Below are 12,176 nucleotides of genomic sequence, written 5' to 3' on the forward strand. Positions count from 1 at the left end.
TTGCGAAGTGAGTTTGACCCGGCAGTAATTCAAGGCAGCCGCATACTATATGTCCTGCAGCAATTCAAGGACATATGGTATATGGATTTAAAAAAAAGTATTTTACCTTTAGACGTCCCGGGGACCATAAAGGGTCTCAGTTAATAAAATGTTAAAAACTAGTCAAATTATTATTATTTTTATAATTTAATGCTTACAGTAAATCTCTATATCAACTTAAAAAAAAAAAAAAAGTTTTATGGCATTTCGGTCAAAAAACATCTTTTGTTTTTTAATAGTAAAACAGAAATATGCAGTATTTAGTAATTAGAGCCCTAAAAGATCAATAATTCAGGACACCATTGATTTGAATTCTTTATTATTTTTGAGTAATCACAGTGAAAAGATAAATAAAATACTAGTAAATATATTTGGGATCCAAAAGGTGCCCCACTCAGAAAGTGATACATTTTTATTAGGTTTTATTTTTATAACTGAAGTTACGAGATCAATTTCATATATATTTGTCGATTTTACATTTGAACTATTATTGTTTGTTTTATGCTCTTTTGTCAAAGAAAACTTGGTTTTTATATGGCAACTGCACAATATATGCAATATTTACCACATAAAACATTTTAAAGTGAATTTTTTTAACCAATTGGAGCTTTGAAAACAATTATTATAACATGGATTTTTTGTCATATTTTTTGTTTTGAGCAATGGCAAAAAATACTTTAAATTGTATTTATTTACTAGCAAGCTGGTCTCGCTTTGATCAACATTTTGAATTCCAAGAAAAACAAAACTCAAATCGAATGAAAAAATCCAAGAAAATATTTTAAAGATTTGGTCTTCACTTGTTTAAATAAATTCATTTACTTGTTTACTTTGCTTTTTATAACTTTCAGAAAGACAATTTTAGAGAAAAAATACAACCTTAAAAATGATTTTGGATTTTTAAACACATATACCTCTTTACCTTTTAATTTCCTGCCCTTATGTGGGCCTACCGAGGATGTGGTAGTGGTTTGTGCAGCCCTTTGAGACACTAGTGATTTAGGGCTATATAAGTAAACATTGATTGATTGATTGATTCTTTCCTGACAATTTAAATCAATGTTCAAGTAAATTATATTTTTTTATTGTAAAGAATAATAAATACATTCTAATTTAATTCTTCATTTTAGCTTCTGTTTTTTTCGACAAAAAATATTTGGGAAATATTTCTTCAAACTTATTATGATTAAAATTCCCAAAAAATATTCTGGCAAATCTAGAAAATCTGTGGAATCAAATTTAAATCTTATTTCAAGGTCTTTTGAATGTCTTTTAAAAATTTTGTTCTGGAAAATCTAGAAGAAATAATGATTTGTCTTTGTTAGAAATATAGCTTGGTCCAATTTGTTATATATTCTAACAAAGTGCAGATTGGATTTTAACCTATTTAAAACATGTCATCAAAATTCTAAAATCAATCTTAATCAGGAAAAATGACTAAAGATGTTCCATAATTTTTTTTTTTTTTTTTTTTTTCAAAAAGATTCAAATTAGCTAGTTTTTCTCTTCTTTTTTTCGGTTGGATTTAGAATTTTAAAGAGTCGAATTTGAAGATATAAGTTGGCGACTTGTCCAGGGTGTACCCCTCCTTCCACCCGATTGTAGCTGAGATAGGCGCCAGCGACCCCAAAAGGGAATAAGCGGTAGAAAATGGATGGATGGATGGATGGAATTTGAAGATAAACTATGTTTCAAAATTTAATTTTCCTTTTTTTTGTGTTTTCTCCTCTTGTAAACCGTTCAATTAAGTGTTTTTTTCATCATTTATTCTCTACAAAAAACTTTCAGTAGAAGGGAAAAAAATGTACGACGGAATGACAAACAGAAATACCCTTTTTTAAAAAAAAATATTTATTTGTTTCTATATATATTTATTGTGAGAAATCATTAAGATGATCAGTGTTTCCACAAAGATAAATATCATTATTTTTTAATAATAACATAGAGTTAAAGGTAAATTGAGCAAATTGGCTATTTCTGGCAATTTATTTAAGTGTGTATCAAACTGGTAGCCCTTGGCATTAATCAGTACCCAAGAAGTAGCTCTTGCTTTCAAAAAGGTTGGTGACCCCTGCATTAGAGGTAAGATCATGGAAAGTCCAACTCCACATGCTGCTGTGAAAATAGAAGAAACTGAATGATTTGAAAAATCCGACTAACTTCGTAGATAGAAACATACTGACTGTAATTGTGACATGACGTCAGAAAAGGCAGCAAAAATCCTCAATTGTTACTTTTAAACTAGTAAAAAGAGCATTTATATCATGTGTGTCAGTAGAAATGTTCACATTTCAGCCTACAAGAATTCCACTTCCAACTGGAGAAAAGTGTGATTTTTATATTTGACACACACCAACTACAATTGTATTCCAAGACCATTACAAAATCAGCTCTTGAATAAATCAGAAGTTACTCGCAAGTTACTAAATACTTGAGTCGTTTTATCACGGGGACGGCGTGGCGAAGTCGGGAGAGTGGCCGTGCCAGCAACCTGAGGGTTACTGGTTCAATCCCCACCTTCTACCATCCTAGTCACGTCCGTTGTGTCCTTGAGCAAGACACTTCACCCTTGCTCCTGATGGGGCCTGGTTAGCACCTTGCATGGCAGCTCCTGACATCAGTGTGTGAAAGGGTGAATATGGAACTGGTGTCAAAGCGCTTTGAGTTCCTTCAAATAAAGGTAGAAAAGCGCTATACAAGTATAACCCATCACACAATACTTGCTCAACTAATTATTGTGATCAACACTTTTTACTTGAGTCATATTTGAAAGTAACAGTACTCATCTGTCAGCATAATTTGATGTACACAAAATTCAGTTGCATAAATGGCACGGTGCCACAGGGGGTTAGTGCATGTGCCTCACAATACGAAGGTCCTGGCTTACGTGATCAAACTAGGACTAAAATCTTTCGGTGTGGAGTTTGCATGTTCTCCCCGTGACTGCGTGGGTTCCCTCCGGGTACTCCGGCTTCCTCCCACCTCCAAAGACCTGCACCTGGGGATAGGTTGATTGGCAACACTAAATGGTCCCTAGTGTGAATGTTTTCTATCTGTGATGAGGTGGCGACTTGTCCAGGATGTACACCGCCTTCCGCCCGAATACAGCTGAGATAGGCTCCAGCACCCCCCGCGACCCCAAAAGGGACAAGCGGTAGAAAATGGATGGAAATTGTCAAAAGAAAACTTTTCCTAATGAAGATATAAATGAACCTCCATAAAAGTGGTGACATAACAAAGGACAAAATACTTCTTGGTTATTTTGTTATGAAAACGTTACTCGGCCGGATCACTTGTTCTCGCTGGCGGCGGTTCCGTTGCCCTGGCCGGTCCCGTAAATGGCGGCTTTTTCGTCCTCCAGGCGCCTGTAGGGCGTGTGGAAGAAGATGAGGAAGATGCAGGAGGACACGGCGCTCAGTGCGGACAGCAGCATCACAGGAACTGATGGGACACAGCAGGCACAGGACCATTAAGGACACGCCCACACCAACCTTTTCTTACCCTAACCTCCAATTCAGGGGGGTCCAAACTCCTCCCACTCAGGGCTACATTTTGGAAAATCTATGAATACTGATGTACAAACCATGTTTCCATATGAGTTGGGAGATTGTGTTAGATGTAAATATAAACAGAATACAATGATTTGCAAATCCTTTTCAACCCATATTCAGTTGAATATGCTACAAAGACAACATATTTGATGTTTAAACTCATAAACTTTATTTTATTTTTTTGCAAATAATAATTCACTTAGAATTTCATGGCTGCACGTGCCAAAGTAGTTGGGAAAGGGCATGTTCACTACTGTGTTACATCACCTTTTCTTTTAACAACACTCAATAAACGTTTGGGAACTGAGGAAACTAATTGTTGAAGCTTTGAAAGTGGAGTTCTTTCCCATTCTTGTTTTATGAGAGCTTCAGTCGTTCAACAGTCCGGGGTCTCCGCTGTCGTATTTTACGCTTCATAATGCGCCACACATTTTCGATGGGAGACAGGTCTGGACTGCAGGCGGGCCAGGAAAGTACACGCACTCTTTTTTTTACGAAGCCACGCTGTTGTAACACCTGCTGAATGTGGCTTGGCATTGTCTTGCTGAAATAAGCAGGGGCGTCCAGGAAAAAGACGGCGCTTAGATGGCAGCATATGTTGTTCCAAAACCTGGATGTACCTTTCAGCATTAATGGTGCCTTTATAAATGTGTAAGTTACCCATGCTTTGGGCTTTAATGCACCCCCATACCATCACAGATTCTGGCTTTTGAACTTTGCGTCGATAACAGTCTGGATGGTTCGCTTCCCCATTGGTCCGGATGACACGATGTCAAATATTTCCAAAAAAATTTGAAATGTGTACTTGTCAGACCAAAGAACATTTTTCCACTTTGCATCAGTCCATCTTAGATGATCTCGGGCCCAGAGAAGCCGGCGGCGTTTCCGGATGTTGTTGATAAATGGCTTTCGCTTTGCATTGCAGAACTTTAACTTGCACTTACAGATGTAGCGACCAACTGTATTTAGTGACAGTGGTTTTCTGAAGTGTTCCTGAGCCCATGTGGTGATATCCTTTAGAGATTGATGTCGGTTTTTTATACAGTGCCGTCTGAGGAATGGAAGGTCACGGTCATTCAATGTTGGTTTCCGCCCATGCCGCTTACGTGGAGGGATTTCTCCAGATTCTCTGAACCTTTTGATGATATTATGGAGCGTAGATGTTGAAATCCCTACATTTCTTGCAATGTCACTTTGAGAAAGGTTGTTCTTAAACTGTTTGACTATTTGCTCACGCTGTTGTGGACAAAGGGGTGTACCTCGCCCCATCCTTTCTTGTGAAAGACTGAGCATTTTTTGGCAAGCTGATTTTTACCCAGCCATGTCACCCACCTGTTCCCAATTAGCCTGCACACCTGTGGGATGTTCTAAATAAGTGTTTGATGAACATTCCTCAACTTTATCAGTATTTATTGCCACCTTTCCCAACTTCTTTGTCACGTGTTGCTGGCATCAAATTTTAAAGTTAATGATTATCAGTTTGAACATGAAATATGTTGTCTTTGTAGCATATTCAACTGAATATGGCTTGAAAAGGATTTGCAAATCATTGTATTCTGTTTATATTTACATCGAACACAATTTCCCAACTCATATGGAAACGGGGTTTGTACATGTGATTTTGTAGTTTGAAAACATGAGCAAAATATTTGACACTGTCATTATGGGTTATTGTGTGTAGAATTCTGAGGACAAAAATGAATGTATTTCATTTTGGAGAAAGGCTGTAACACAAGAAAATGTGTAAAAAGTGCAGATGCCCTGTATTTGCAGATAAAATGGTGTTGATCTGACGTTACCTTTCCAGCTCTGAGGGGCGAGCGTGCAGGTTAAGCGAGGCGACTCTGCGATGGGTGTTGCCAAAGCTTGAAGCAGGATGATGTAAATCAGCGACTGAACTTGTCTGCAGGGCAAAGAGCAAGAGTTCTAGAGTTTCAAGTCGCCGAGGAGAGGAAGTAGGACGTGTGCGTTACCCTGATATGAAGACCAGTCCGGCGGAGGTGGCCTCTCCCACAGGGTAGGAACATTCCACGGACAACTCCATCACGGCCGGGTAGATGGAGACACCCAAGAAGCCAAAAAGAGCGCAAACAATCGCTACGGCCACCTTCTGATCTTGCATCAGACACACCTGGGGAGGATTGTGGTGAGATGTGTGTGTTCTTGTATTTCTACCCTTCTGAAGACACCAACAAGGAAAAGTAGCTTCCATATGAGGAGGTGTGAACAAGTTAGGACATAAATCATGGTCCCAATACGGAAAAACCATTGCATCTAATAGAGAATGTCTCATTTACAACCCTGCTGGTGAAATCTATCAAAATGAGGGTGGTCCCAAAAAGGAGGGATTTTCCAAATTGACTGTGTGTCGGTTTTAAAAGTGCTCCCCCTCTGGCCAACATATGTAACAACAAGTGTGTGTAAGAAGTTGAAATGCGCCCACTTTGGCCAAAATTAATAACAAAAAGAAACTGAACATGTACACAGAGACATACCGTAATAACTTGAAGTAAAACAAAATGTTTTAATTAACTAAAAGCAGTCTTTTTCTCACAATGTGTCGACTTTTTTTTCTGATAAAACTGGGAACAATTTCTCATATTCTTTTTGTTTCTGTAATTTGCAATATTTTCTCGTAGAATTATTACTTTTTTATGTAAAATGATAACTTTTTAATGCAAAATGGTGACATTTGTCATATAAAATATAGAGATTTATCACAATATTGCCTATTCTTTCATTGTTCTTGTAAAATAGTGACATTTTTTGAGTAAAATTATGACTTTTGTGTCATAATATTTCCTATTAAAATTCCTATTATTATAATGTTGCCAAAAATGTTATAAAACTGTGAATATTCATAAAATTGCCAAAAGTTGAAGCTTTTTCTCCTAAAATTCCACCTGTTATTGAGTAAAATTCCAACTTTTATCATAATATTGCACAAATGTTCAGTTTTTCTTGGAAAATTTTGACTACGATTCCAACTTTATTATAACCCTGCCAAAATTCTAAGCTTTTCTTGTGAAATTATGACCTTTTTCATGCTTTTTATATTTGCATAGTATGTATATATTATTAATGTTGTAAATACAAATATTTCTATATCTAGTAAGGGTGGTCCTGAAGAGGTCGGTATTCTTCCGAGGTCTCAACAAGGTAATAAATAGGTGTGTGTAAGATGCACTCACCACAGTGAAGGCGCAGGCCACCATGGCAGAGAGGCTCATGTTGACTTTGATGGCCTCTATGAACTTCTTGGTTTTGTCAACGTAAAGCCCCGGCAGGGCGGCGCCCACCATGCCCAACGCGATGAAGAGTGCGCCGCATAGACCCACGAAATCCTGTAGGGATGAAACACGTGCATGTGATAGATCCTACTTTGAAGGTATGTCTGACAAACCAAACAAACAAAGCGTGCATTAACAGATCGATAAAAATCAGTAGCAAGTAGCGAGCTGAATGTAGATAAATGGAGCGCAGTAAAAGTAGTGTTTCTTCTCTGTAAATATACTCAAGTAAAAGTATGTTGCATTAAAACTACTCTTAGAAGTACAATTCATCCCAAAAGTTACTCAAATAGATGTAACGGAGTAAATGTAGCGCGTTACTGCCCACCTCTGTCCGAAACATATCATGTCTCACAAGAGATTGGTACACTTCTTCATAATGACAGGACACACGGAAATCATCAAAGACCTCAAACAGTAAGCTGCTCAGATTCAAGTTAAAGTACCAATGATTGTCACACACACACTAGCTGTGATGAAATTTGTCCTCTGCATTTGACCCATCCCCTTGATTACCCCCTGGGAGGTGAGGGGAGCAGTGAGCAGCAGCGGTGGCCGCGTCCGGGAATGATTTTTGGTGATTTAACCCCCAATACCAACCCTAGATGCTGAGTGCCAAGCAGGGAGGGTAACAGGTCCTATTTTTATAGTCTTTGGTATGACTTGGCCGGGGTTTGAACTCACAACCTACCGATCTCAAGTTAACTGGTATGAAATGTTCATATTGCGTGAGCAGGTGAATAAAAAGTGTCCTCACGTCGGTGTATCCCTGCACACACAGGATCTGGTCCAGCAGCGTGGAGAAGCAGGTGAACACGGCCACGCCCGAGCCAAAGCACAGCAGCAGCAGGTACGCTCGGTTCCTCAGCAGCTGGGCGGGACAAGGACAAAGGGCGGCGAGTCAGGTGTGTCCCACAACACGGCACCACACTGCAAAAACTACAATCTAAGTAAGATGAAATATTTCAAATAAGGCTGATATCTGCTTCTTTTCTGTCTGATAAGATCATTCTTCTCACTAAGCAGATTTGATGTTAGTGTTTCACTTGTTTTAAGGGTTTTGCTCCTAAATGATCTCAGTAAGATATTACAGCTTGTTGCTGAGATGTTATAGAATAGAATAAAATACAATAGAATGGACTTTATTGTCATTATATTTGCATAGAACGAGATTAAGGACTCCAACTTAAGGTGCGGTAGTGGAAACAAATATGGGCACGAGAGTTAATAAAGGAAAAACTATCAATTGAAATAAACAGACTACAATCCAATAAAAATAAGAAGCAATCCTGTACAATATACAAAACACTATAGAAATACAAAATACTGTACAATATACAGAACAAGACAAGAGTACCAAAGTAATAAATAACAATCAGTGTCGGACGTATTGCACTTGAAGGGAATAAGCGGTAGAAAATGGATGGATGGGTAGTATTGCACAGTAGGGTATTAGGGTAGGATATTGTATAGGGGTGAATTATTATTATTATTATTATTATTATTAAGTTAGAGTTCAACATGGTGACAGCTCTGGGAAAGAAGCTGTCTCTGAGTCTGTTTGTTCTGGCTCTGATGCACCTGAAGCGCCTGCCCGATGGTAGCAGGTGGAACAGGTGGAAGCCGGGGTGTGTGCTGTCCTTGGTGATGCTTTTTGCTTTGTTGAGGTACCGGGAATTATGTCAATCCTTCAAGGAGGGCAGGGGGCAGCCGATGATTTTTTGTGGAGACTTTATGACCCTCTGAATCGCCTGTTTGTCTGCTTCGGTGCAGCTGGCGTACCACACTCTTATGACCTATATTGAGTAAAACATGCTTGAAACTAGAATATCAACTGTTGCAAATCTGTGTCATCAGCACAAGTACAAAACTGCTTTTTTAAAGTAAAAAATGTCTTACTTCAAGCATGAAAAAAAAAATCATGATGCCGAACGCATATCGTTACGTCAAGATAATGGCCTTAGCGTTTACTTCATGTAAGAATACTCTTCAACATATTGAGGAAAAAGGTCTCTTTTTTTCTACCAAGAAAAGTGCACTTGTTATTAGTGAGAATATACTTATTTTAAGGTATTTTTTGGTCCATAGAGGTTTGCTAATTTGACCTGTTTTGGAAAGTCTTGACAAGATAAACCTTCTTCTTTTATTGGCAGATAATATTGCTAAATACCCCTAATTTTAGTTTGTTTTTTTCTCGTTTTTGAACACTGACTTTTTGCAGTGCAGGATGTTTCCTACCAGTTTGAAGCCATGTCTGAAGGGTTCCGAGGTGGAATGTTCTGCGCTGGCCGATGGCGGCGTCGGGGGGGGGGCACTGCACCGCATGCCCATGGTGACGAGGAAACAGCTGACGCAGGCAACAACGGCATAGACCAACATCTGAAGGATGACAGGTGAACATTTATTTTTACCTTAATGATCCTTTAATCAGCTATTCAGTAATTCTATATAACTCACCAAAAGTGGGAGTTGTGCCGTGCGAGCGATCTTTGGAGACGCCATGTTGGCGATGAGGATGCCCAGCGGGTTGGCTGTGGAGGAACAGCGGGCTAAAGATGATCACCTCCATGTCAAGTGTCTCCCATAAAATTGCTCATAGACACCTTGTAACTCACTTGGTCTGCCAGAGCATAAGACCATGTAGCAGGAAGGGATCAGTGTTGCCAACGTAACCACTTTCTTGCTATATTGCGTAATCAGACCTCTTTTTCCAAAAAGTGACTCATCCATTGGAAAGACTTTTGTAGACCATGAATGCATCTGTGGGCCCCTCCCACATCTAAAATCACTCTAGGGATGGAACCATGAATGGTATTAATGATAACCGCGGTAAAACACCCCACAGTTAGTATTACCATTTTAAAGGGCGGTACAGCTTGGTTGGTAGAGCGGCCGTGCCAGCAACTTGAGGGTTCCAGGTTCGATCCCCGCTTGCGCCATCCTGGTCCAGTGGTTCTCAAATAATAGGACCTCTTTAAATACTTGACAGTTTGAAGCAGTTTTCAATAGAAGTAGTGAATTCAATAATGAATTAATTTTTTATATATGTAATAATATTGACCAATATTCTTGTAAATTTATAGTGAATTTAAAAGTACATTCGTTAATTGTGGAACTGTGACAACACTCATTCTAAACATGAATGTTTTGCATTTCATGTTTTTTTACAGCCATTTATGCAAAATAGTGGATTATTCCAAGGCAAACCACCGCCGCCAACAAATACACTATATTGCCAAAAGTATCTGGCCACCTGCCTTGACTCACATATGAACTTGAAGTGCCATATCATTCCTAACCCATAGCGTTCAATATGATGTGGGTCCACCTTTTGCAGCTATTACAGCTTCAACTTTTCTGGGAAGGCTGTCCACAAGGTTGCCGAGTGTCTTTATAGGAATTTTCCACCATTCTTCCAAAAGCGCATTGGGGAGGTCACACACTGATGTTGGTGGAGAAGGCCTGGCTCTCAGTCTCCATTCTAATTCATCCCAAAGGTGTTCTATTGGGTTCAGGTCAGGACTCTGTGCAGGCCAGTCAAGTTCAGCTGCATCAGACTCTGTCATCCATGCCTTTATGGCCCTTGCTTTGTGCAGTGGTGCACAATCATGTTAGGAGCGTGGAATTGTCCAAAAGGTTTTGGTATCCTGGAGTATTCAGAGTTCCTTTCACTGGAACTAAGGGGCCAAGCCCAACTCCTGAAAACCAACACCACACCGTCATTTCTCCGCTGACCCCTCTCTGTCAGTTTACATGGTCTACTAATTGGTGGCTGAGTTGATGTTGTTCCCAAACTCTTCCATTTTCTTATAATAAAGCCGACAGTTGACTTTGGAATATTTAGGAGCGAGGAAATTTCGCCACTGGATTTGTTGCAAAGGTGGCGTCCAATGACAGTTCCACGCTGGAAATCACTGAGAGCGGCCCATTCTTTCACAAATGTTTGTAAAAACAGTCTCCATGCCTAAGTGCTTGATTCTATACACCTGCGGCCGGGCCAAGTGATTAGGACACCTGATTCTCATCATTTGGATGGCTGGCCAAATACTTTTGGCAATATAGTGTAGATTGCAGTCCTGTGGGGGAAACACTTCCACATTTCTCACTCACCCATGGAGGCCATCATGTTGGCCGTGGCTCGCTGGTGATCGGGGAACCACAACGCCGCCATCTTGGTGGGCGTGAAGATGATGAGCGGCTGCGCCACCGCTGCCAGCGTCTGACCGAAAAACACCACCGTCGAAGCTTTCTTCTGCATAAGAAGTGGAAAAATTCTCCGTTTTCCCGAAATTCCGTATTACCATTTGTCATTTCAACATGTTATTACTTCAACAATTCTCCACCGATTGAGAAATTGTCCGAGACATCAATAAATTTAGATTAGATACTACTTTATTTATTCCTTCAGGAGAGTAAATGCCTTGGCAGAAGACACCTCCTGCCAAAGATGCCTATACCGCAGGATTTTTAATTTTTCAAATGATCATCAAATGTTGCCGTTGACATCAGTGATGCTGTTTGGAACAGAAATGATATATTTAGTAAGTAGAAAGAAAACACAAGGAGCCCGGGCGACAGCATGCATGGGCTGCTGTCGCCCGGAGGGCACAGCATGCATGGGCTGCCCGGCCGCCGGGCAGCCCATGCATGCTGTGCCCTCCGGGCGACAGCAGCCCATGCATGCTGTGCCCTCCGGGCGACAGCAGCGAAGGTCTGCCCGGCCGCCCATGCATGCTGTGCCCTCCGGGCGACAGCAGCGAAGGTCTGCCCGGCCGCCGGGCAGCCCATGCATGCTGTGCCCTCCGGGCGACAGCAGCGAAGGTCTGCCCGGCCGCCGACTGACTGCGTAGTCATTATAGCTGTTCAACCAACCTTTTTAAGTTACGGTTGGGTAGTTAACATGGGCGCCAATTGCCTCGTACCTTGGTAGCTGTTTAGCCAACCCTTTTAAGTTACGGTTTTAAGAAGTACCAAGTGTTGAAACCGTGGGTCAGAATGGTGTGTGTAAAAGCAAAATGCCTGTGTCAGTCTCCCAGCATTGGAGCATTCGTACACAATTCCATCAGGAATTGCCTCATTTACTTTTAAATCTTTAATAAAAATGGAAAATAATTACAAATAAAGGTACAACAATACAATGTTTCCACATTTTTTAACCTATTACACCATTTTGGAAAGTCCAGGATTTTCCAAACTTCTTGCTTCTACAAAGCCTTCTTTGCAGCGACTTCTCTTTTCACAGTTTTCAACATGTTACAACTTTCATAGTCCAAGGGTTTTGCTATTAATAGAACAA

General features: G+C 40.1%; 1 protein-coding gene across 1 annotated transcript; it reads right to left on the bottom strand.

The window, feature by feature from the left end:
• Positions 1-2,357: 2,357 nt before the first annotated feature.
• LOC133547806 (solute carrier family 49 member A3-like) lies at positions 2,358-11,138 on the bottom strand. The gene is made up of 8 exons (XM_061893321.1): positions 10,991-11,138; positions 9,338-9,411; positions 9,119-9,259; positions 7,638-7,751; positions 6,782-6,934; positions 5,564-5,721; positions 5,390-5,493; positions 2,358-3,480 (listed from the first exon to the last, which is right to left on the bottom strand). Exons 1-8 carry the CDS (start codon positions 11,136-11,138, stop codon positions 3,329-3,331), a joined length of 1,044 nt encoding a protein of 347 aa, XP_061749305.1. The 3' UTR covers positions 2,358-3,328.
• Positions 11,139-12,176: the final 1,038 nt, after the last annotated feature.

This window comes from Nerophis ophidion, unplaced genomic scaffold (genome assembly GCF_033978795.1).
Source record: "Nerophis ophidion isolate RoL-2023_Sa unplaced genomic scaffold, RoL_Noph_v1.0 HiC_scaffold_187, whole genome shotgun sequence".
In the NCBI taxonomy this organism is placed as follows: Eukaryota; Metazoa; Chordata; class Actinopteri; order Syngnathiformes; family Syngnathidae; genus Nerophis; species Nerophis ophidion.

Excerpts from the sequence above, each read along its gene's own strand:
- LOC133547806 (XM_061893321.1), bottom strand. The coding sequence starts at position 11,138 with ATGCAGAAGAAAGCTTCGACGGTGGTGTTTTTCGGTCAGACGCTGGCA. Across the intron at positions 9,412-10,990 it reads CAACATGATGGCCTCCATGG|CCAACCCGCTGGGCATCCTC; the intron begins GTGAGTGAGAAA and ends GTTCCTCCACAG. Across the intron at positions 5,722-6,781 it reads TGGCCTGCGCCTTCACTGTG|GTGTGTCTGATGCAAGATCA; the intron begins GTGAGTGCATCT and ends AATCCTCCCCAG.